The sequence below is a fragment of the Anabrus simplex genome, chromosome 5 (assembly GCF_040414725.1).
Source record: "Anabrus simplex isolate iqAnaSimp1 chromosome 5, ASM4041472v1, whole genome shotgun sequence".
In the NCBI taxonomy this organism is placed as follows: Eukaryota; Metazoa; Arthropoda; class Insecta; order Orthoptera; family Tettigoniidae; genus Anabrus; species Anabrus simplex.
The window spans coordinates 368,617,809-368,644,285 of record NC_090269.1 but is presented as its reverse complement, the minus strand read 5'-3'; the positions used below and the strand labels follow the sequence as shown (position 1 = coordinate 368,644,285).

General features: G+C 37.6%; 1 protein-coding gene across 1 annotated transcript in view; it reads left to right on the top strand.

The window, feature by feature from the left end:
* Nucleotides 1-26,477, top strand: part of LOC136874927 (centromere protein I) — a 331,694-nt gene that overhangs the window by 81,542 nt on the left and 223,675 nt on the right. Inside the window, exon 6 of the mRNA XM_067148637.2 lies at nt 25,729-25,918. Coding sequence (XP_067004738.2) covers nt 25,729-25,918 — 190 coding nt within the window. The remainder of the gene's footprint in view (nt 1-25,728; nt 25,919-26,477) is intronic.

Sequence of the window (26,477 nt, the reverse complement as noted above, 5' to 3'; positions counted from 1 at the left end):
GTACGTTGGAGATGGCGGAAGGGGCAAACCCGTAGTGTCTGAACTCCGGAGGAGCGGCTACGAAAGGCGCCTGTCTCCATGTTAGGGGCGGCCTAATTTCGAACCTGGCAGTAGGTATAAAATGCCTTCGGGTGTGGCGAGCCCATCGTAACAATAGCCTATATGGACAAAGCAGATATGATGCCTCGGAAAAGGTTAGGCCGTCCTGTGCTAAAAGCGACATGCAGCTCTTCAGATGCTGGGGGAACTGTGAGAAATGGGCAACCAGCACCAAACTACATCAGGATTGCAACAATAAATGTCCTAACACTGACGGGTAAGACAGAAGAACTGGTTGATTTCATGATAGAAAAAGATATAGCCATACTTGGACTGTGCGAGACCAAGAAGAGGGATACAGGGGAGATTCCTCTGAGAGGATACAAGCTGTATTACAGCGGTGGACCTGAAGCAAAAAATGGAGTGGCCAACATAATTAAAAAAGAAATCCAAGAATATGTGGAATATACAAAATACATCAACGACAGGATGAGACAGAAGATAAGGAAGTGCTATTGATGGGAGATCTAAATGCACAAGTTGGAATGGAAAGACAGGGAAAGGAGGATGTTGTAAGGCCCTTTGGATATGGAAATGTAAATCGAGAAGGTGAGTTGTTGGTGAATTTTTGCATGAGGAATCAAATGATTGTTGGAAACACTTGGTTTAGGAAGAAGAACAGTCAGAAGATTACAAGGTATGGTTGTAGAGATAAACAAAGACCATGATTGATTATACAATCATAGAGAAACAATACCGGAAGAACCTTTTAGATGTAACACCCATGCCTGAAGAAGCGTTTGGTGAAGATCATAGAGTTGTGATAGGAAAATTGAAAGTGGGGAAAGATTGAAAAACCCCCATTAAGAAGAGAGAAAATAATTAAAGTATGGAAGTTGAAGGAGAAAAGAATGCAAGAAGAATTTCAAAGGGAAATAATACCCTTGGTACCCAGGACGGAGGTGGGGAATGTTGAAGATGAATGGAAAAGATTTGAGGAAGCACTGGTTGGATGTGCAGAAAAGGTATGTGGTAGAACATCAGGAAATGTGAAAGACAAAGAGACACACTGGTGGAGAAGTGAAGGAAAAGAAAATGGCATGGAAAGCATGGAAAACATCTAAAACTGAAGAAAGTAGAAGAAAATATGTGGAGGCAAAAAACTTGGCCAAGAAAGTAGTGGAGGAAGAAAAGAGGAAGAGCTGGGCCTTAGTCACACAGAAATTGAGAGGTGATATGCAGGGCAGCAAGAAATTACTGTATGGTATCTTAAGAAACAAAAAAAGAGATCAAGTAAACACCAGGTTTGTGAAGAATGTAGGTGGCATAATATTAACAAAGCCAGAAGAAATAAGAAGTAGATGGAGAGAGTATTTTCAGAAGTTGCTGAACATAAGAAATGATGACAGTCATTGTCGTAGGTACGACATCGTAATTGGTGTAAAACCTTCAATTAGTATGGTTAATATATTTTAATTATAGTTTATTTAATGCTAAATTATCTTTTATTAAGTGTTAAACATGACTAGTATATGGTTTCTCTGTAAATATGTAGTGTAAAATTGTATAACCTCAAATATGTATTGTATAACATAAAAATCTATAGAGTCGAAAACTGTAGAAAATTCCATAATGTTCGTATATTAGACTTATTGTAATATATTTGGTATATCTCAAGGGTTCTGGAAACTTACAGTAAGGTTTTGTTATCCAGATACATGTAGAGACATTACGAATGTTGTAGATATTTCCATGTACATTTTCAAATATCGAAAGAACATTCGAGTACCCATTCGACTAGCTGGTCGATCGATGTTTCGAGTGTGTTTCATTAGAGTGTCGTAAGAACTCTTCCAGAAGTCGATCATTCTAGATGGTTGGTCGAGTAGTATAAATGGACCATGTTATGCATCACTAGACCAAGCGCCATTTTGTAAAAATCAGTATTTGTGCGCATTCTGTTGAGAAACAACGTAACTTAAATGGACAAAAATCACCGTACATGTCCTAGTAACAGTTGCCTTAAAATATGTGAAAAATCTAAGTGCAAATTTACCTATGTTTGATTTTGTGTTTTGCATCACGAAACCAAAAGCGATAAGCCAATGTTTAGTTATGCAACAGTAGACCAAGCGCCTTTTACCGGTCTGTGGTCTAGTGATGCTAAACGAAACAGGTGGCTGCACTGGTTCACAACAGACCAGACAACATCAGCTGTGTAGTGTTTACTAACCTAGTATGTTGTTACTGTGCATGTTTACATGGTAAACGATTGTGCTGTCGTATTTCCTACATTATGGTACCAGTAATGGAGGCTATCAGAGCAAGAACCGAACGCACTGTTACAAATGCAATAAGGATTTCTAATAACTATGAGGTTTTACAGGTAAGAAAACGAACGATTTTGGAAACTCACCCCACGCTAGAAAAGATTACTTTGCGCTACGTTCTCCCAGGACACAGCTTCTTGCCCAATGACAGCAATTTTAGAGACATAGAGTGCGCGTTGAAGCTACAACAACAGTTGTACACTGTGAATGACTATATGAATGTGATGAAAGTACGTCGTAGAAAGAATGCTTTGGCTGTTCACAGAATGGAACAGAAATAATTCTTTGGAACACAAATGCTGGAAAAACAGATAACAAACCGTAAAGTTGACATGGAAAATCCCAAAATAAACTGGCTGAAAATGAGAGAACTTGAAATTTAGAAAAAAGAAATCTCTATAAGCATTTTCATGAAGAGTGACTTTGACCAGGACACTGGAGTTCAATTAAGTATTCAAAGAAAAGAAAGGAAAGAGGAACTTCTGCGCAACCATTTCATTTGCGTGAACACTTAATTCAACTGTGGCCAGGAGGGAAACCAATTTCAAAACCTAAACTTGAAGACTTGAAGTCTCTTCTGCCGCTGATTCCAGAAGATGCCAGACCAATGTATCGGTCTTTCTTCACCGATAATAGTGTGGAAGACGATATTGATGGGTTCAATGGACAACTTGACTTTGAAATAGAAAGTGAATAATGACAGATTTTGATTTCATTTATGTTTCTTTCTTAAATTTTGTTTAGTTACTGAGCAGTATTGTGTTTCATGCTAATTAGTGAAAAAGACTTCCAATGGCACCTTTTAATTTAGGGGTTTTGTTTATGTTTATAAGATTAATCAAGTATCTTTCTCTATAATTCATTTTTTACAGTATTGTGATTCAAGCCAGGTAATAAAAAGCTTTAACCCCTCAGCGTCGCAGCCATTTAAAGAGCTTCCTTCCCCGCGGCCGGATGAGATTTCAACTACGCGCGTCTGAAATACATTGATTCACTTAAAGCGTTACTACAAGTATAAGAGTAGCACGATATTCACGAAATTTGGAATTCCTTATGATAGAACTATGTACATGCAGATAATTACATCATTTTTTCACATTACCTTAGTAATTTAGTTTCGTGTGGTAGAGTTCGAAGCACTCTTCGAGACAGAGACCCACGTCACATTCCTGGCAGCAGTACACCGACGTCTTCTTTTTGCCGTATTTTGAACACACGACACAACGTCTCTGAGGTTTGGATTTCTCACTTTTTGGTGCTAATTTCCTGATAAAATGTCTTTCTTGCAACCTTGGAACTGTATTATCTGATGCACGCCGGCCTTGTATGTTTCGCTCCCCGCCCGTGCGAGCGTATTTTGTAAACAAACCTTCTACCAGCTGAATCCGATAAGATAACTGCTCAATGCTTGTCTGAATATTATTAGAGAATTTAGGACGGTTGCATTCAATAGTCTTTTGAACAGCTTTATATACCATTTAGTTGTTCTCTTTCTTTCGACTAAAAACATATGTAGTAACTGGTCCTTGAGATCAACGCCCCCCATGCCATAGTTGTAATCTATCGCGCATAAAGGCTTTACTGTTTCTTTCCCCCTCTTAGTAACACGTCTTGTTTCTTCATTGTGGTAAGTGGACACGAACGTAACTTTTTTTTGTCACACCATTTTAGCACAGTGACGGGCCCAGAATGCCTAGCTATTATTTCCCCCTTCTTAAGTTTTTTTTTTTCTTTTACTTCCTTGGGAACGTTTTTTCTGTTCAGTTTCAGTGTCCCAACACAGTCTGTTGAATGATGATGTTTTAGAGCCCTCGCTAATTCTGGACTATTGTAGTAATTGTCCATCCATAAGGTGTGTCCGCGGCCTAACAAAGGTTCTAACAATTTCAAGACAATTGCTGCAGTTTTTGGAGTTTCGGGTGTGATAAGAGTTGATTCAATGAGAGTTCCTTTCCCTGTGTATACAAGAAAACACCACAAATAACCAGTACTTGACTCACACAGTTCGAATGTTTTTATGCCAAATTTTGAGGCCTTTAGCGGCAAGTATTGCCGAAACGAGAGGCGCCCTTTCCACAGAGTCAGACTTTCATCAATAGCAATATTTTGCTGTGGTAAGTACAGGGACTGAAATTTGTTATTCAAATGACACAGAATAGGATATATTTTGAACAGTTTGGGAGGCCCTTGGTATGTAGACAAGCTGTTATTGTCTATAAAATGCAAAAACCTACATATCATTTCAAACCTGTCCCTACTTATGACATCTGAAAACCCAAGTGTTGATATGACCCTGCTCCTCGAAAAATAAGACCGAGATGTTGGCTTTTGTACAATGCCCATCAGCAGAAATAAAGATAACACAGTATAAATTTCATTTACTGTGACAGGTGTCCAGGTTCGAACGGGTGACCGAAACGAAAAAAGATTTCCACGAACATTTTGATATTGCTCTGCATACCTGTTAGTTTCTTTCACAACTAACTCTACTATGCTAATATCAAAGAACGTTTCAAAACATTCAACGATTCCCCTGATATTTTGTGCACCACCTCTTGGTCCGAATTCACTGTTGAAAACTTCCCTCTGACCTGTGTAATTATCCATAGCCTCCCACACGAAATTTCCAAGTACTGGTTCCTCCTCATCGTCGCTCTCATCATTTACCACTGCATCCGCCACAGCCAAATCATCTATTTCATTGTCACTGCTGCTAATACTGTCACTACTACTTCCGACTAAACTTTCATCTGAATTATACAATATATCAAGCACGTTACTGTCAGTCAAACCACGGCTGGAGCTAGCCATTGAGCGCGGCGCGTCACACGGACTGATGAAGCTGCAGCGAGACCGAAGGCAGCAGTACGAAACTGAATGAGGGGAATAACATTTATGACGAAATAAACCAACTCGATACATATTTCAGATAAAAGGTTGAGACATCGTCTTTCAAATGTGATCTACACCATGCACAGTTGGTTCTCATATCGTATGACAGAAAGCAGCACTAACTGATGCCTACACAGAGCGCTCGTGGAGAGTTACGAAAATATTACAATCCGAGAAATAAAGGTAAATATAACAAATAAACCGCACTGTCACTGTACAAATAGAGCAATTAACATCATGCGAAAAGACAAACTACTCAGATCATCATTTCTTTATTTTATTCTGCGGGAAAGAATGAAGCAAACAGACTTAAAAGAGAAACAGAGATTAAGGCTCAGACTTACTTGACAAATATGTATCCTTGCAAAAACAACTACATTTTAACGATCTTCAATTCTTATTTTACAACACTGATAAACTCCAAAATTTCTTCTTGGAAACACAACAATTTGCGTATCCATAACTCCAAAACTCTTTGCACTATAGCCGTAAATGTGAAACCATGTATGGGTCTATACCACGTATAGAGGTCGGCGGCTACGGAAGAAAAGAGGGTCTATACCACGTATAGAGGTCGGCGCTGAGGGGTTAAAGTGTAAAATACATAATGTCCGAGTTCATTTTGGATATGTTGTTGTCTTGTAAGCTTTATTAGTTCCATTTTTATTCAGTTGTTTTACATTACATTACTCTGTTTTGTGCCAATTAGTAAATAATAAAGTACTTGTTATTGCAAAATTGTGCGTGTTATTGTTATTCCCTCACACTACCGGTAAGAAAAGGAATTTCTACAAAAGTCTTGAGAGCAAAAATAACCGACTTATTTCATAATTCCATAACGTTAAATTGTAGATTTCACAAATGATTTGTATCTTAGGTAATGTAATTTACAACTTCATTTACGATTATGTATCCAATATAGTGAAATGATTATTTATTTATTGAACTGTAAATTTCAGAAACGTCGTGTAGTTTACTTATGCTTTATCACAGACTAGTCCAAATGCACTGTTTAGTTATGCATAATGCAACCAAAGGACTTAAAAGTCACTTAGTCTGTTGATGCAAAACAAAAATGCACGGTCAAACAACAAACGTAAATAGACTAACGACCATTTTATTTATTTTTAGTGTTGTTTGATAAGTAATTAGGTTGAGGTTTTACAAAAGAGTTCAAAAATAATAATTCTTACTTATTGCAAAAAATTGGGAAAGTTTAACAATAAATGGATTTTTAATCGACTGGAAACTTTGAGCTCAATTATCTCAGAATGGTGTTTTGGCGCTTAGTCTAGTGATGCATAACATGGTCCAAATATCGACTTGTCAGTCAGTGAAGGCAGTTCTCAGTTCTAAGTTCGCAGATCTTGGTTCTTGGGACTCAGGCAAGTGATGGACTGGGAGTGACTGTTGGGCTCCGAGGTGGAGTCAGTCAGATCATTGGACTCGAGTGAGTGAGGCAGTGAATTCAAGAGAGAGTATGTTATAGTGCGCGCGTCAGTATTGTTGATATCTGTACTTGTCAGAATCGACTTCAGGGTACTCCGCTATTGAGTGTGTATAGTGTCATTTGCTGCTGTGTATAATTGTGTGTTGTGACGTACAGCGTAAATAAAGTAATTTTAATAAGGAAGTGAACGTGTTCTCATGTGATATTTATTTACGTCAAATAAAATCGCAACGTAGAACGATATAATTCAGTGGATGACCAGGAAAGGCAATTGATGAAGAAATGGATAAAGAAATTACAATGAATGAAATTGAAATGGCAGTAAGAAAGATGAAGAATGGAAAAACTGCTGGAATAGATGAAATTTCAGTGGAGATGATAAAGGCAGCTGGAGCTGCAGGCCTGTAGTGGACATATCAGGTTCTCAGGAATGTTTGGGAGAATAAGGAGGACCCTGAGGATTGACAAAAAGGAATAATCATCCCAATTTTCAAGAAAGGTGATAAGAAAGTTTTGAAGAACTACAGGGAATTACTCTCCCATGGAAAGGATACTGGAAAATAGAATAAGGTTGAGAGTTGAGAATCAGATACAGGAAAATCAGTTTAGTTTCAGAAGTGGAAGGTCAACAATAGAGCCCATTTTCATTATGAGACAACTTTTAGAAGAGCAGTGGGAGTACGGGAATGATATGGTGATGACATTTATTGACATTGAAAAGGCATATGACAGTGTCCCCAGGACTAAAGTTTGGGACAGTCTAGTGCAAAAAGGAGTTGGACAGGGATTATTAAAAATGATCATGGCATTGTACAAGGAATATTGTAGTTGTATGCAAACACAAGTTAACAGGACAAGTTGGTTCAAAATAACTAGTGGGCTGAGACAGGGAAGTGTTCTGTCACCAATCCTGTTTACAATAGTAATGGATGACATCATGAAAACAGCAAAAGCAGCATATGGAGGAAGAGAAATGAACATGTTGTTATTTGTAGATGATATTGTGGTTTGGCGAGAAGACGACAGGAAGGTTCAAGAACAGTTGAATGTGGTGAATGGGAAGATTGAAGAATGTGGATTGAAAATAAGTGTAGAAAAGAGTAAAACTCTTGTTATGACTAGAGGGGAGAAAGAAGGAAAAGGTCAGATTAGACTTGCAGACAAGCCCCTGGAAGTAGTGGAATTGTTCAAATACCTGGGGAGTGAATTAATGGAGAATGCTCGACTGGATGCTGAGATTAGTAAGAGGATTCAAGCTGGAAGTTGTTTCTATCATAGTGTAAGAAACGTGTTATGGGACAAAGATGTGCCAGTGAAAGCAAAGGATACTATGTACAAGATGTATTACGTACCTACTATAACAACTTACGGAGCAGAAACTTGGACAATGACAAAGAAGGATGAGAGTCGAATACAGGCATCCGAAATGAAGTTCTTGAGAAGTATGATACACAAGGGTAGAAGAGAAAAATTAAGGAATGTGAAAATCTGGGAAGAAATCGGAGTGGAAAAAATGAATGATAGAATAGAGAAGAGCCGATTAAGATGGTTTGGACCGGGCGAGTTGGCCGTGCGCGTAGAGGTGCGCGGCTGTGAGCTTGCATCCGGGAGATAGTAGGTTCGAATCCCACTATCGGCAGCCCTGAAGATGGTTTTCCGTGGTTTCCCATTTTCACACCAGGCAAATGCTGGGGCTGTACCTTAATTAAGGCCACGGCCGCTTCCTTCCAATTCCCAGGCCTTTCCTATCCCATCGTCGCCATAAGACCTATCTGTGTCGGTGCGACGTAAAGCCCCTAGCAAAAAAATAATTAAAAAAAGATGGTTTGGGCACGTAAAGCGAATGAGCGACGAAAGAATGCCAAAAAAAAGGTGATGTAAATGCAAATGTAAGGAAGGAGAGGCTGTGGACAACCATGATTGAGATAGAAGGATACAATCCAATGCAGTATTATAGGAAGAAACCTGGACTGAGACACGGTGTTGGAGGAGGAGTGGTGGAAAGACCGATGAATGTGGAGAGGAACCATATTTGCCCCTACCCGGGTACAGCTGGATAAAGGGAAATGATGATGATGATGAGGGAACCTGAAATATTTCTTCCAAATGAGTAAATTTATTAGTGATGTGCGCGAGTGATGCCTGGAATCGCGGTACTCGACTCTTTCGAGTCCAGGCTCGGACTCGTTTCGCTTGCGCAGGCTTGATGACAGCATGACGTCACACGTTCGCTCTCTCGCCCTCTCTTGGATGGATGGAGCATATGTACAAGTGGTCGCTGAGGTTTTATGGGATTGCAATAGAGCGGTTCGATATAACTATTCTTAATGAATGAGCAAAATAAATAATTCGAATTTGATGATGACTTGAGAACGATAATACTACAGCTAAATACGCATAATAAAGTATGAAAATATCCGTTAACGGCGTCTCTCACCCACTTTACTGAATATGCCCTCTATTCTAATATTGATAACATAGCTTGTCTGGCCTTCTGAGCCCAACTTGGCAGGTTCGATACTAATTTAGTCCGGTGGTATTTGAAAGTGCTCAGATATGTCAGCCTCGAGTCGGCAGAATTGCTGGCACATGTATGTTGTAATCATAGCCTATTGCTAACCGCGCCAAAGCCTACAATCCTCGGAGGGGACAGGTGAATAGTTTATATTTACATCATACTTTTGGCAGATATAATGTAGGGTATTAAGATTAGGCGTCCAGAATGTGATGTATGTACACGCAGCAAATCATCAGACAGAACGTCATTCTGTTCTAGTTTAACAGTTGATGGAACGCAATGAATAAAATACACCCTGCGTTTTGACGTTTATCATTGCAACACATGACTGTGCAAAGGAACAAAACTGAGTGTAGTCTTTAGAAGCTGAGCGAAGGTCGAAGAATAGCGGCGGGATGTAAGCAGTTCTGTAAAACATTAACAATGTCAAGTAGGAAAAGATCGGCTGTATGGGAGTACTTTGATGTCTCTGAAACTGTTCCCAATAAAGCTCTATGAAACATACAGTATGTAATAATACCTTAAGTTAAAACAGAAGTACAAACACCATACTAAAATACCTGAATGCAGCACATGAAATCAGTGTGAGAATGCCTGAAGGACAATTACGTCACCATCGTGGGATTGACAAGGATCATAGTACATACCCACGTAAATACGGTAACATAGTTATGTAAACAATGTAAACGTAGTTTAAGAACAGAAAATCAATTTTGTAATGTATTACTTACATAAAACAATCTATTACCGGTACTTAAAATAAATATTTTGTGTACTGCTTTTCTCTAGGTTGATGATTATCAATATTTTTCTTCTTACAGCAACAAAAATATATACTATGGTTCTGTTTCTGGTCAAGGGTGATCGAAACGCTCACAAGTGAAACAGGGTTCTGTAAATACAGCAATTCTCTCTCATAAAGGAAACATGACATATAGCAACAATGATCGACACCTACAACCAGAATATTGTCATTTAACCCTCAAATGATTAAACGACGATGCATAGCCCTTTTTGTACATGTTGTTGTGGTCAACGACGATATATCGACTGTTTTGCAGCCGTTCATTAGACACGCTCTCGTTATGCGAAGTAACACACAAATGTGCTCTATGTAGTATCATTTTAAACAGCAGATTCCAGTCTCTCTTTTTACTCTAGTTGCTAGGCTGTAGACTGCCGTTTAAATGAACTACGCAGTCTTAAAATTCGGCCTTTAGGCTCGCTACCTTAACTGCGCAGTACAATATGGTGCCTTGCCGCGTCATGGTGTCGTTCTGTTGTACGCGCTGTTTTTATCAGTTATTTGCGGAAATGGTGAGTAATTTAATTTCAAGTCCCAAGTAATTTAGGTTCAAGTCCCATTCGGAAAATGTTGGATGAAATAATGAGTGACGCGAGTGATATGAGTGATAATGACAGTGACATTGACAGATTTCCTGGAAAGCTGGAACGTTTATGCATAATCTGTGGACCAACAAAAAAGGGGAAGGACCCGGTATTTGTGCCCTAGTTGTAACTATGCAGTTCACAGGGAGTGTTACCACAATTTACAGCACTTTAGGAGGCCTGAAAGGAGAGGAAGAAAAAGGAGAGAGCAGTCTAATTCTGGTAGCTCCTCTGAGTGACTTTGCGGAGGCGTTCTAGTGCTTGTGTATATATGTATATATATCTTTATTTGTGTATATAACATCAAAAGTGTTTATATTTTTCTGAAGTGCATAAGATAGTGAACAACATTGTGATATAACTTTCTCGGGTAAGTCGAGTGTTTTAGTGTCTGGTATGGGCGCAAACATTTTGATAATATCATTTTGGAACACTTTTTGGAAACTCAGGATGGCTGTAAAGATATAATGAAAGGTACAAAACAAAAATATATTTATTTCAATAGCCTATGATATTATGATTTAATAAATGTATTACACTGTGTGATTTCCTTTTAAAACCTATTTTTAAGAATTTTTAGTGAAAGTATACTAAAATCCTGATAATCGTGTGACCGTAACAGTCGTTTACATAGACCATTTGAGGGTTAAAGGTTGATATGAACCTAATCCTTTGTGTGTTAATTGTCTGAAGAAAAATACATTGCAGTAGGCCTACTTTTTTTTTTGTTTCTTTGCTAGTGTCTTTACGTAGCACCGACACAGATAAATCTATTATTATTTATAAGCTTCTGTCCGTATTGATTGGTATCACTATATAGAAATAATATGAATCACCACCTTATCAATACACTATTTTATTTACTACCAAACTGGTAAATAGGGTCAATACCGGTTTCGACCCCTAAGGGGTCATCCTCAGCGCTCCACCCATCCCTTCAAGCCTCCCCTCTACCGCCGTAAACTATAACCTCAGAGCAACACGCTACAGATCTCAACAGACAGCCATACAGAGCACACGATCCCAACAGCCAACGTAAGTAATACGATATATACTTGCCACTACATTCTTTCGATACATTATCTCACACACTTATTATTTCTACTTACAGATATATTAATTTACAACACGTCTCCACGATACAACCAACGTACAACCTAATTTAGATATACGACATCCAATATGCACTTCATCTCTTAATGGTGACCTACTCAACCTGTATTCGACACGCGACAAGATGAGAACATTTTCTCAATGATATTCAAGATTTCCAACTACAACAGCAGTATCCTACAAAATTACTAGTTATTACTATAATATATTATCCAATTTCACTCGTAACGCGTACAGCATGTGATCGATCCTATTCAAGTAAACATATATATTTTTAATGGACCAGCCGTTAACTACAACACAACAACCTACAGTACTGTCACCAATTTATATTTATATTTCATTTAGATTTTTTGAATATGCACATAGCACCACATATCAATACCATTATCTAATGTATTTTAAATAGGTATTTCATACCGGTTTTAGCCCCAAAGTTTTATTTTAACAAGACTTTTATATGTCTAACAAAATAAAGTGTCAAGACACAATTCTATTTTAAGACTGAAAACGGGAATAAGAGGTGCTACAAACTTATATATTAATATTAAGGATTCATGTTAACTAGGTATTACATACCAATATTTTAATCATAAGAATTCAAACCAACAAGGTCATTATGTATTTAACTGAACTAAACAAGTGAATCAGTAAACCTTACAACCACTACATGAAATGTAATCAGGATACTGAAAATTCAAATAGTACATCTTTAACACCCTACATTGTACCTAATATCACCATATATGTGCAAATGTAATAATTTTACCCCATATTATGTAAAACAAAAATTGTAAAATAGAATAGCATGTACCTCCCAGCAAATGTACATATTCAATCCACTAGCATTTTGTCAAATGGATGAACCACATCCAATACAATACTTTTGATACTGTTTACAAAGAAACAGAAAATCTACATAATAGCTCTAATAGAACAAACTTATAAATTCCATAATACATGCATATGTACTTACCAGTATACTAACGACACATCAATTTTAAACTTTAACTATTATATGTGATGTTTTTATAGATATTTATATGTGTCAACTGAGGATGACCCCTTAGGGGTCGAAACCGGTATTGACCCTATTTACCAGTTTGGTAGTAAATAAAATAGTGTATTGATAAGGTGGTGATTCATATTATTTCTATACAGATAAATCTTACGGCGAAGATGGATAGGAAAGGTCTAGGAGGCGGAAGGAAGCAGCCGTGTCCCCAGCATTTACCTGGTGGGAAAATGGGAAACCACGGAAAACTATCTTCAGGGCTGCCGACAGTCTGATTCAAATCCACTATCTCCGGGATGCAAGCTCACAGCCGCGCGCCCCTAACCGAACCGCCAACTTGCCCCGTTTCTCAGGTATTCAAGAGAGCACCCGACTTAGCTACTGGTCAGTGAATGTTAATGTGATTTAATCAAATAGGAATCCGATGGATTTGCATGTTATTTATGCAGAATGCGTGAATACAACACCGCAATGTGGATTTGGCCGTTTTAAGGCTGGATGCCCTTCCGGACGCCAACCTTATATGGTGGGATGTAATCACTATTGCGTCTTTCTGTGGTGGTTGGTAGTGTAGTGTGGATATGAAGAGGACAATGTTGGGACGGACACAAATACGTAGTCCCCGAGCCAGAAGAATTAATCAAAAGCGATTAAAATATCCAACCCGGCCGGGAATCGAACCTGCGACCCTCTGAACCTAAGGCCAGTACGCTGACTATTCAGCCAACGAGTCGGACAATATCAGTAAGTGATACTACAGCAGACATATTTCTGAACGCCCTAAACGTGTATCTTTGCAATAAATTCTCTCGCAGTAATATTGTCATTATTTCGCACAATATTGTTACACGTTTTCCTACAAGGACGTCGCGGGAATAATATTTCATAGCTATCAACAAATCCCTGGTGGCTGTTTCCAGGCTGCATTTTAATAAATAAGAAAAGTAATGATAATAATAACAACAATAATAATAGAACGCTGCCGTTATCGACATTAGAAAAGGTGGGGTATGCAGTGTGGAAGTTGTCCCCATCCCACGCTCATCTTCGGTCCTACTTGTCTATCTTTCAAGTTGACAGTTTGTTAGTAAGTCATACAATTTTTGCCTATGATGATAATAATTATCGTAACAATCAAATTAGTGACGGCCGACGACTCTGACAAAACCAATCATCAGCAGCAAACATATTGCAATCCACATCACAAAAATATTCTGTGGGTGACCCTGAATGCCGTGCACTCCAGTACAATAGATTATAGTTCTGAGACATGTCCACAGATAGCGACACTAGTATGCTTGGACTCGAGTCTGGAGTCGAGTATACCGATTCTAAGAGCACATTACTCGATTCTACTCGATTCCGTCGCTAGCCCATCACTGAAATTTATAATACCAATATAGTTGGTGCGTTATTGGACATTATAAATTTTCCTGCTAACTCATTGCTAGTTGCCAGCGTTTTGCACCAGTGTACTAAGTTAAGCTCATCAGTTGGAAATAGCACACCTACCAAGACGCATGGCCAGTGTATACCGTGGAGGCCACTGCGTAGACTACTTGGAGCCACCAGCGGTGCCAATGCACTATGAGAGACTTTGTCTCATTTTCAAAAATTAAAGCCTGCCAGGCCATCAGATGATAAAGATGTTGATTCCCATAGGGAACCTGAAATATTTGTTCTGAATGAGTAAATTTATAATACCAATATAGTTAGTCCGTTATTGGACATTATAAATTTTCCAGCTAACTCATTCCTGGTTCATAGGATATAAACTTAATGGTTTTTATCCGTTATTAAATTGTGATCACAATAATAATTGTTCCGGGGATACCCGTGGAGCAGAAAGTGGTTAAAGAAGGTGCCGGGGTGAATGGGTCTATCTACAATATCAAAATTAATTTAAAACTTGAACTGAAGGTTATATTTCTTTAGAATTTAAAAAATCAACAAATAACAATATAACAGGTACAATTAGCAATCTCAAAACAAGACTTGGAGAAATCCAAGATTCAAAACTTAAAGAATTTTGGGCTTCAAGCCCCTAGTTTTACAAAATCAGGGATACCGGATCCAGTTTACAAAAACCTTAACTCAAACTAAGGAATCATTTATTCAAGGGCAGAAATCCCCTAATTCAATAGCACTTGCTCCCTAAATACAATATCAAGCCTCCCAGAGGCATTTTACTGTTCCAAAAACCTTGAAAAGAGCTAACAGGCTCTCAGTTTCTTACAGCCCGCTCAAGGCAATATTACCTCAAAATGTTACACTCTCTGAATTACAAATAGCAATAGCTTAATACAGGGGTATCTAGTACCCAACCTACAGGGCCTTTGCGAGAAAGAACAGGTTAAACAACCGGCCTGAACACAAACTGAATGGAGGCAAAACCTGCGCTCCAGAAAATGAAATATAAAATCCTACAGGGCTCTCGGCCGATGAAACGGGCTATTCCCAAACTACTGAGGTGGCTCGCATGGAAATTACTTTAACACATTACAGTAGAACACAGTTACGAAAACATAGTCACCTCAAACCAAAATGAAGGGAAGCTCAAGAGGGTAACCTACTCTCTATCTCGATTTACAATTAAAGATTCATGTTTTTACATTAAGTTACATTTTAGAAAAGCATAGCTACATAATTAAAGACTCGGACCTTCCCCTCAGGTAAAGGCAGCAAGAAAGAAAGAATTTTATACGGCCATTACCATATAGATGTTCTGCTGACAGAAGAAAGAGGCGACCCGCCACCTGCCTTAACACATACACTTAGAAAGACGACGATCAATTGGCAAGGAAACCCGAGAAGCCGCAACTTATATACCCTCAGGGAAGGTTTGAGAGAATTCAAGACTAAACTGGTCACACCCTCTCAATTTAATTGGTTGAACTCAAAAGTTACACTCAAAATCGAACAAGAAGCCTGTGATAGGCTGAAAATTAATTACAAAAATTTTTGATTGGCTAGATTCAAAACTGGCGGAAAGAAAAGGAAGTGCTGCCAACTCAAAAATAAATTAATATAGTTTCAGTCATGAACACCTAGAAAAACAAAACTTCAAGTTGTAAGTTCCTTCACCTTGCACCAGAGTGCATGATCAGAATTTTTTTAGTAGTGTCATCTGTGGAAAAATGTCCAAACTTCTTGATGTATAGCAGAACAAAACAAGGAGAAATTCACTCAGTATGGGAAACTTCACAATAACAAAATTACTTAGTATTTTAGTAGTGACATCTTCTGATTAAAGTTCCAACTTGTTGTGTTATCAGTTTCACTATTTGATCGATAGAGGAGTTTATTAAGGCGCTGATTTTGAATGAGCGGAGTTGAGGTGTACCTCCCGGTACAATAATTATTCAATTAATGTCGGTACGAGTCCACCTTTTCAATACTATAATATGCAATAATTTGAATTACATTACTAAACTAGGGACTAGTTTTGGCCTTGGCTGGCCGTCTTCAGCTGTAATGTAATTCATGTAATAACTAAACAAATGAACAAACACACAATTGACATAAAACCAAATGTACAAAATCACAATTGATATAAAAATCTGGGGAGAACTATGTGTAAAATTTGAAAAATAAATAAATTAGGCTTTAAATTCTTAGCATCTGGAGTATGCTCATCATCCAGACTCTTTCTTTTAGTTCCATCATTGCTAATCATTACAATTTCAATTGCAAAACAGGAACTGGTAAATGTTGATTCTGTAGTAAGGTCATCAATCACAAAATCTACTTGAGTGGTGTTAGCAGTATGCAAGCCACTGGATGCCACTGTAAATAACCACCAGCTGATGCAGAACTGCTAGATGGTGTTTCCACATCGACCAACATAAATAAAATGAAATATTCCCGTAGTGCCTGTTAAAATCTGCTGAAATGCTGTTGGACATTGTCCGGACAGCACATGAAGATATGGTTAAAACTGACTCATTCTCAATTTGTGGCTGGTATAAATTCACAATTTATTGCGGTGTCCATGAAGTTAACCTGATTAAATGATGAATAAAATTAGATAAAATTAATGAATTGTAGTAGGGAGCATGTTATTCAAATGGCATAGGTTATTTGAGGCCTCTTGTTGCGGCGTGTGGTGCATGGCTTATTGTTGTGTGTCTCATACTAACGGTTGTGAGATTCAAAGGAAAAGGAAGGGAGGGGAGAGGTCAGGAAAGGAGAGGGGGTTGGAGGGGAAGGTGGGACCGAAGGTTGTGAAAAAAGAGATAGCTGCTGTGGAAAGGTACTGTGAATATTATGAAAAACTGAATTATGACTTGCTGGTTTGATGTTTCTAAAAATGGGAATTAGAAGGTAAAATAGGATATTTGGCTTTTCTGAAATGGCATTATGATTCGGGTTAAAATATTGATCTAGTTGTATGAAACAGGTTTCAGTAATGTTAAGGAGGGATCCTTTGTTGATGATTTTGAGAATTTTCATATCTTGTTTTATGTCTGTGAATTTGTGATTATAGTCATGCATATGCTGTCCTACAGCTGAAAATTTATTGTACTTCAGGGCCTTTTTTTTTTTTTGCTAGGGGCTTTACGTCGCGCCGACACAGATAGGTCTTATGGCGACGATGGGATAGGAAAGGCCTAGGAGTTGGAAGGAAGCGGCCGTGGCCTTAATTAAGGTACAGCCCCAGCATTTGTCAGGGCCTTGACGTGTTCCGAGTACCTTATATTAACCCTTTAAGTGACAGGACTGCTTATTATGAAAAATTATTTCCAAACAGTTGTATATAGAACCTAATAGTAGGCATATTATATAATGCAATATTGCCATAGTCTTTTATTTCCTTGCAGTTATGCCCTGGTAAATATATATACCAATGGATATTAGGGGTAAAGATCACTACAAATTCTTAGGTAAATATTCTTACCGAAAATAATTTATTGTTTTTCAATCAAATTATTACAACATTAGGACATATAAAAGTACAGCTAAAGGCTTAGTAGGTTATCATTGAAAAGATAAATTTTAATTCTCTGTTAGTAATGTAAGACTAATTATCTAATTTTCAGTATGAAACGGATGAAAACAATACTTGCAGAGGACAACTTCATATTTCTGACAAATGAGGTTACTGCGCTTCTGTTTGTCCCCTCTGCTGCAATATGCATGCAGTCTCCATGTCCCAGGTACAGGCAAATGTTCCTCTACATAGCCTAAACCTACACCTGTCTCTAGGTCGCCCCACGGTTGGCTTTTTAATGGATTTTTCTTTCTCTATTTTTGGCCGGGCTCCTTTCCGCATTCTACCACAAAAATTGGCAATCAACTCGTTTGCTAAAGTACTACAGAATTCCCAATGAGTTACTGGCTTCACTTCATTGTCTTTGAGCCGTACAGTCTCACTGTACAGAATATAACTATTGACAATGCAGGCATCGAGCAGGTAATAAAATATCTTTACCCACCACCTTCTTGATTTCCAGGTCACTGAATAACAGTGAGTAGAGCTGATCGAATCGATTCACCCCTTCCACAAACATATTGTAGTCTTTGATGGCCTCGGGACATTGTACTACTACTTTGTTACCTTCCTTATTTGTGCGCCTAACTGATTACCTTTTCCTTGTATCATGCATGCTACTGCCTATTGTAACACATTTAGTGCCCCTATCTTTCCACTTATAAACTGATATGTCATTGGATGTGACAAAATCTGACTGACCAGCCTGTAGATTTTTATCGGTTCTAAGATGTGCTTTGGGAAAATACTTTCTTGTTTGGCGAGGAGTGTCACAAGCAAACAAACCTTTAGTGACAAGCTTAGAGAGAAGAGGAATTGAAGTAAAAAAGTTACCAAAGAATAGACAATATCCATGATATTGAAAAGCTTCTGATAACTCGAAAACTACTCTTTCACCAAGTGGAAGGTTTTCATTCGTTTTACTTTTGCCTTCATAAATTTGAAATGAAATCATGTAGCCGGTAACCGTGCAACAAAGAGCCCAAATTTTGAACCCACGTTTAATGGGTTTCATTGGCATATATTGCTTGAGAGTGGATCTGCCTTTGTAACCGACCATACTGTCATCAATGGATAGATATCTTGGTGGTGAAAGAGAGTCATAAAATAAAAAATTTAGCATGTCAATCAAGGGTCGAAGTTTATACAGTTTATCAAAGTCGGGTTAATCTTTCTCAGGCATTATGGCATTGTCATTCAAGTGAAGATATATTGTAAATTTCAAAAAGCATTTCAGAGGCATTACAGAGGCTACTCTAGCAACAAAAAATTCAAGTTTGTTGACCAATATAACTTCATTGTAGGTAGTGAATAGAAACCCATGATTATCAAGATACCAAGGTATGCTATGGGCTCCTCCTCAGAAAGATCTAAGTTCAGCCCTTCTTGATTTGCATACAAATTGGATTGGCCAACAATGTGCTGCACTAAGGCAGTGGAAAAGAATAGCATGAAGACTTTGGAAAAGCAATTGATGTCAACCTCACATTTGATACCAATACCAGGAGGACATTGCGCTGAAGAAAATTGCCTTGTTTAGACCACTGGTAATCATCATCAAAATTATTGGAAGTTTCCCTATCTGTATCCGTATAGCTAGAATCATTAGTTATTGCATTGTTCAGTAAATCGTCACTTGGACAATAATCGTGATCAAGAACAGAATCATCCGAATCACTTTCAACAGCTGTACTGGTTCCCTGTTCATTATTACTGAGCCCTTCCCGCGTCCAGGTAAGACACAACCATAAATTCCCGACAGTCAGATGTAATTTCAGGGTATCTCATTAAATAAGAAAAATATTTAATTTTTCTGGTAGGTTAGGCTTTACGTGAATTCGGAGAAAAACGTAGGGACCATACGCGATAATCACCGACGAACATCTCCATCCTATCGCATATAAATGTAAATTCATCACCGACCGCAATATTCTAACGCAAATCGCATGATCAACACCTTACAAACTTAATCTACTTATAACTACTACAAATTATCACTCACTGTATTATAAAATAATGAAAAAACATACTTATTAAACTAAGAAATCTAAGAAAGAATTGAGAACTCATGTCATTATAATCTTCCAGAATCATTGCTCAAAATTAATAATAATTCATGAAATTCAGTATTTAAGTCAGCACTGGCTTACAAAACAAAATATGATATAATGAATTCTGTGTTTCTGAAATGAACTCAAGTTTCCATATCTATAATCATCTTTGAAAAATTAAACTAGTCATTCACATGCATCTCTGTATCACAATTACATTATAATTTTTTTTTTAAATTTTGAATTCCTCCTTATAATTTATAAATTTTTAAGTAATGAAATCTGAATTTGTTAATATAGAATATCATTGCGAAGAACTGTATAATGATGACTGACGTTCTAAGGTTTCCATCCCTACTGCCTCTTAAATCACGGCTCCTAATTTACTACCTTCTCATTTAAAATTTTAGCATGAATTATAAAACAACACTCGAAATATAAAATAATCTATCTCACTATTCTATCTACAAATTCTTAATTTATTGTTATGCGGCTCAATATGCATTCATTCGTTAAATTTATCTCAAATATATCATATGTGCAAGTAATTAAATAAGTGTCTACGTTATGATATCTCGGTACTATGTATATGCGTCGCCTCTACTATATATATTGTCTTAACATACCTCACACTTCACACATGTTACGAGAATATGTCACAAGATTCATATATTTTATATTAATAGCTGTATTCGACACTACATCACCTCTCAAATCTCAACTATATACGAATATTCACCATCTGTACCTTATTTCATGTCACTCCTGTGGTGTATTTCTTTCCCTGTGCTTACATCGTCTAACTGATCCAATATCATTCATATTTAGCATCTACCATCCATATATATGTTTCATAATTACCACAACGCACATTATCATACTCAAATCAATTCCTATATCTTCTTACTACCTTATACAACCTTCAATTAATTCCATTTCATCTTTCTCAATATCTATTCTCATCATTCATAACCTCCTTCATAATAATTGCAACTACTGAGACATAACATTCTTCTGTACGTAAATACTCCTTTACATTGATCTCTTCCAAAATTACGTTGCTTAACCTTAAATACTGTATTTGTGCATTTAACACGATTACTTTATAAGGAATAACTCGACTATATCTTTCTCTTGTTACATGCGATCCACCTGTGACGTAATCTTTGACTGAATGGTTTCACGAGATTCATAGATATTATTCTCCATCCTTGCAATCAGCTATTAGATAACTTTTCTTCCTACTCGTATTCTCAACTACCTCATTGATCCACTTGTTCATACATAGTCATACTTCACAAGATATCTATCTAATTATACACGAACTTAATATAGTATTAGCAGCTTAAATGTAACGCACTTCACTTCACTGTTTCACTTGCACTCTTAAATATTTCACACTTAGAATACTCTATTCTAATGCATTTGCCTATCTAAATTAAGAATGATATTACTTATTGTAAACACTTAGCTCGTCTTTCATCATATCAGTCGTCAGTTGCTCTCCTTTTCTCGTCACATCGCTGGTTCATTGGCCATGGTTCAAGGTTCGGCTGGCCTCCTCATCTCATCTTAGGTTGGTTCGCCTGGGCGAATTCCTCCTCTCATCTTGGGTAGGTTCAGCTGTTCAGATGATATCTCCCTCCAAGTTGGTCCATCTGGATGCTTAGGAAGTCATCTTCTCAGAATAAATGCCAATAAAATCAAATATTATCGAGAAGTAAATATTCATTTTAGATTCTTCTTAGAATAATATTTCTTTTAAACTATTCTCTTCGTCTTCTCTTGTGTTATAATTGACCAGTTCTCTAAGTCTGCGTAAGATCTCTCGTCTTGTCTTACGAAAATCTTCAAATTTAAATTATTTATTTTCTAAAATATTATTTCTTCCTCGATTTTCCTTCTAATGGAGTAATTCTCTCCTATCCTTTTCCTTTCTTATGGCTTCCAATTTATGATTTCCGAAATATCACAGATCTTGCGCCTTGGGTCTATCAGTATACGTATTTAAATAAATTCTCGTATATCTCGCTGTATTTATATCCTCCACAGTGTTTCTGCAGGTTGTTTTGCCGTCTTCTTTTAAATTATAATAGCAATTCTTCAGAATTTCTGCCGAAATTTTTACAATTTCCTTTCTTCTACGGAGCAACAGCAATTTGCTTCTTGTCTTCTCGAGTTCAGTTTCTCAAGTAAATTTTTTCAATCTATTCTATTTTACTTGTTTTTTTGAAACAATTTGCATGACCTTGCTCTGTTCTGCACCGCCTTTGAAATGTATTAGTTCCAAGTTAATCATGGCCTCCTATTGTATCCAAATGTTAAGACTTTGTTGTATACTCTCGTGGGTCTGAGTGGTCTATACCTTTCCTAGGTGCCATTTTGGAACACGTCCGAAAATGCAACGGGCACATTACTTATACACTGAAAACTGTTGGTGCTCCCAATGACACATTATTGAAACTTATTTCATCTTCAGCTTCACTGTCCCCACCAGCTTTCGAATCAATAGCTTGATCCACAGTGATCTCTTCCAAAGCATCTCCCACAAGTTTAGCAAGGAAGTCCCCTCTTCCATTGTAGAGTTCCATTTCCAAGAGCTCATGGTATATTGTACATTATCTGAAATCTAAAAATTATTATTATTATTATTATTATTATTATTATTATTATTATTTTCATGGGAAAAATTTGTTTCAAAACATTATTTGTTATAATTCTTCATAACTATCCAGAACCAATTGCAACAGCCTGTCTATACCTTCACAATTGTTAGCAGTGCAGAAAGCGAAAAGTAGGGTGATGGTGCCCTCGCGAAGTAAAATAATTTTAACATCATTGGGCCACATAGATTCCATATAATACCTACGGCAATGAGATACTGAATAACTGGGGTTTAGCCATCATATATTGTATAACTTTCAAACGGAAAGAATAAATCGAAGGTTGGTTGGACAAAATGTTATTTTCGATAGCCGTTTGTGATATGTGCATGAACAGATGCTTATTATGGAACAGTAAAGGCATATCATGCGCTCTTTTGCTAATCACTCAATAGATAAATAGTATTCAGTAGAACCTCAATTATGCATTCCCGGAAGCTACGTTTTCCAGTATTATTCGTTCAAGTTACATGGTCCCGTGAGCATCCTAATCAAATCACATTGTAAAAACCCTGCATTATCCGTTCTTCGAAGAAACGATTTCCCATATCAACCGTCCAGAAATTTCAGTCCCCTCAACACTAAATCCTCGATCACGTGTTTTTCAAGAAACTGTATCCCACGAAAGGATGGCTACGGCATACTTACGAATCTTGGTGTTTACGTCCCGTCATTGTGGTAATTTGAGGAAGAACTATACCGGAAAAGCGAACAGCGGTGAACTTGCAAAAGGGACCATCTTAGCATCGCATTCAAGTGGTATTGTTTACAGGATTGAAATAATAAAGCAGAGTGTCCACAACAATTGGAAGGAGACAGCGCACATTTCGACAGCTCTGCTTGAAGACAGAACGAGTTTCGTCAAATGCTTGTATGTCCAGGGTTAGATGTTTATTTTTTACTTTTTTCGCGTGTATCGCTGAACAGGTTTTCAGCACTTCCCTTAGGGCACTGTATAGTCACTGAGCTTTCAGGCAGGAATTGAAACCTCCTTCTTAAGTAACACAAATTTAGTATTTTAATGTTATCGTATACAATTATGTTTTTGAGACCAGAACAGATGTTGCAGATTACATACCAGTACATAAAGCCATGGGAGGTTTTGGGTTGCCTATTGCTGTTTTGATCCTAATATAAGACTGGGAATTTCAGGTTTTTGTGTTAAAACGACTGCAGTTTTTAAAATATTTTATCTGTGCACGTTACATGTAAAAACTTTGTATAATTTCGCACTCATACTGGCTTGTACAGTGAGCGTGCTTTCCAGCTGAGCTCAAGGTCATGAATAACCGTAATTTTGGATGTTTTGATGATAACTTTCTCTTTCCAATTTGATTGTGATTAGACGGGCAGAATTGAATATAATGCATTCGAGAACTTGAGAATCAATACTTGCATTCAAAACCATATTCTCAAGTTCATCATAACCTTTAAAAGTTGATGTAGGCCTAATTTACACAGTACAAGATCTCCATAAACTGACTATGAACAGTATACCGGTGACCAAATTACAATGGAAGATTTTAAACAAAGGTGTTTCGTCGTCATGTTGGACGCTTTTGTATCCAGTGTGCTGTATTCTGTTAGATTAAAGAATTAAAAACTACTTGTTGATTGGTGTTTGTCTTGGTGTTATTAGTTTTTTCGAACAGTTTGACTGATCAAAGTTGCTGAACTGAAATAAGTTTTTAGAGGAAACTGACAAAGTTTCCCCGGTGAAACTAATGTAAAGTTTCAAGGTTTTTAAGTTGCCTACTGGTAATTAATGTTTGAAGCTGACCCAGCGGTCAAACTTGCCTGTCACTCACCCAGAGAGCCCGGGTTTGATTCCCGGCCATGTCTGGCATTTTTGCCTGGATATGAGGGCTGGTTCCAGGTTCACTCATTCTACGATTACCTTTAATTGAGGTGCTATTTAGTTGTCAGATGGCGATCCCGGTCTAGAGAGCCAGGAATAACGGCAGAGAGGATTCGTCACACTGACCATGCGTCACCTCGTAATCTGCAGGCCTACAGACCGAGCAGCGGTCGCTTGGTAGGTGGAAGTCTAGAAAGTCAGGAATAATGGCCGAGAGGATTCGTCACACTGACCATGCGTCACCTCGTAATCTGCAGGCATACGGACCGAGCAGCGGTCGCTTGGTAGGCGGAAGGCCCATTGGGGCTGTAGTTTGTTTTGATTTAGGAGTGTTTGTAAGATTATAAGTATACATATATACTGACCGGAAGTAACATTGGTAAATATTCTTACCGTTATTTGCTTTTTTGCCAGTGTAGCCAACAGAACGCCACAAAAATGGTAAATATAATTACCCGGGATCATTTAGCACACAAAGTTAACATAACTAACCAGGTCCATATTCACTTGATAAAGTCATGAAATGTAGCCTTTATAATTTCGGTGCTTATATTTACCAAAGAATGTTAAAGGGTTAAAATTCCTCCCAGTCTGTCTGACGTTAGAAGAATTACAACTGTTGCAAATAATCCTGTTTACTCCTGATTTTGAAAAACGATTGAACTTGTTTATAGATGTGGCATTATGTAAGACTTGTGCATTCCTATTGTTGGTTTTGAAAACTACTTTTACATCCTGCTTTTTAAAGATGTTGGTGACTTTTTAAATTTGCTCATTGAACGTAAAGATAGAAAGGGAGGAGTTGTTTTGTTTATCTTTTTTCAGAGTGGTAGAGGGGCGATATTTATATTTACCCCTTGATTATTTTTTCAATAAAGAATCTGTTGTATCCATTAGATTTAGCTATATTACAAATGGTGTTCAACTCATTTTCAAGGTGTTTTAAACATTGGAACATTGAAGCCTCAGTACACCATGCTGTTGTACGCTGTTTGTTTGTGAATTTGGAGGTTCAAAGAATCTTGACGGATTGTAGTGACTGTTTGGGTGGGTTTTCTGAAAACCTTATATCTTAAGTAGCTTGGGTGCCTGATGATAGTTAAGTCTGAAAAATTAATTATCCATTCAATTTCGGCTTCAGGTGCACATTTTATATGCGGGTCAATGTTATTTAGATTAATGAGTGTGGTAGCAGCGTCTGTGATGTTCTAATTCATAATAACTATGGTGTCATTTCCATGCCTTGTCTAGTAATATGTTTTGAAGAATAAATAACTAGATTGCAGGTAAAACCAAATCAGTTTTCAAAAATAGACTTGATGGATTTTTGGAACTTGGTTTGTTTAAACATATTTGAAACTTTTGGTTAAAAGACTGTTAGAATCAAGCCTGTTGATTGATTGCGTACTTGTGATTGCAGCTTATTCAAGGCATATCGACCAGAATATGTTCCAGAGTCAGTTCCAGCAATGAGTGTGGCCAATGTTTTTGGTAAACTACCTGAACAGTTTTTGGAAGGATTTCAAGCAGCTGCCGCAAGGAAAGAAGCCTCTGGTCTCCCAGATCCATGGTTGGCAGAAATACGATGGAATATAGCTGAGGCTGGAAAAGTGAGTTCTATCAAATCTTTCAGTTTTTTTTTTTGCTAGAGTGTGACTGACTCCATTAACACTTGCTAGGAGTGCCGAGCTATGCTTGTTAGTGATAAAGTTTTTTTGTGGCATATTACTGCAATATAGTGATTCCCATTCAAATGTTTTAATTTGAAACTAGTTTTTCCATGTAGAGAAAGGCATGTTCTGTACTCTGATTCAATCTGCATTCCATTTCGACTCAGAGGAATATGGAGTGAAGGAGAGTTTCCATCGCAGTACTATGAGGGAATTGTGATACCAATTCTGAAGCCAGATAAAGATCCAAAGCTTCTGGATAGTTACACGCCAATATGCCTAACAAATGGCCTCTAAAGTATTCGAAAGGATGGCGAACCAATGGCTTGTGTGGGTCGTGGAGAAGAGAGGTGTCCTATCTAAGTACCAGTGTGGTTTTCGCTCTCATCGTTCTGCTACTGATCATCTGGTTAGACCAGAGAATGCCTTTCAGGGGGCCTTTTATTTTGGAAGGGAGCACTTGTTGCCCACGTTCTTTGACTTCTAAAAGGCTTACAAT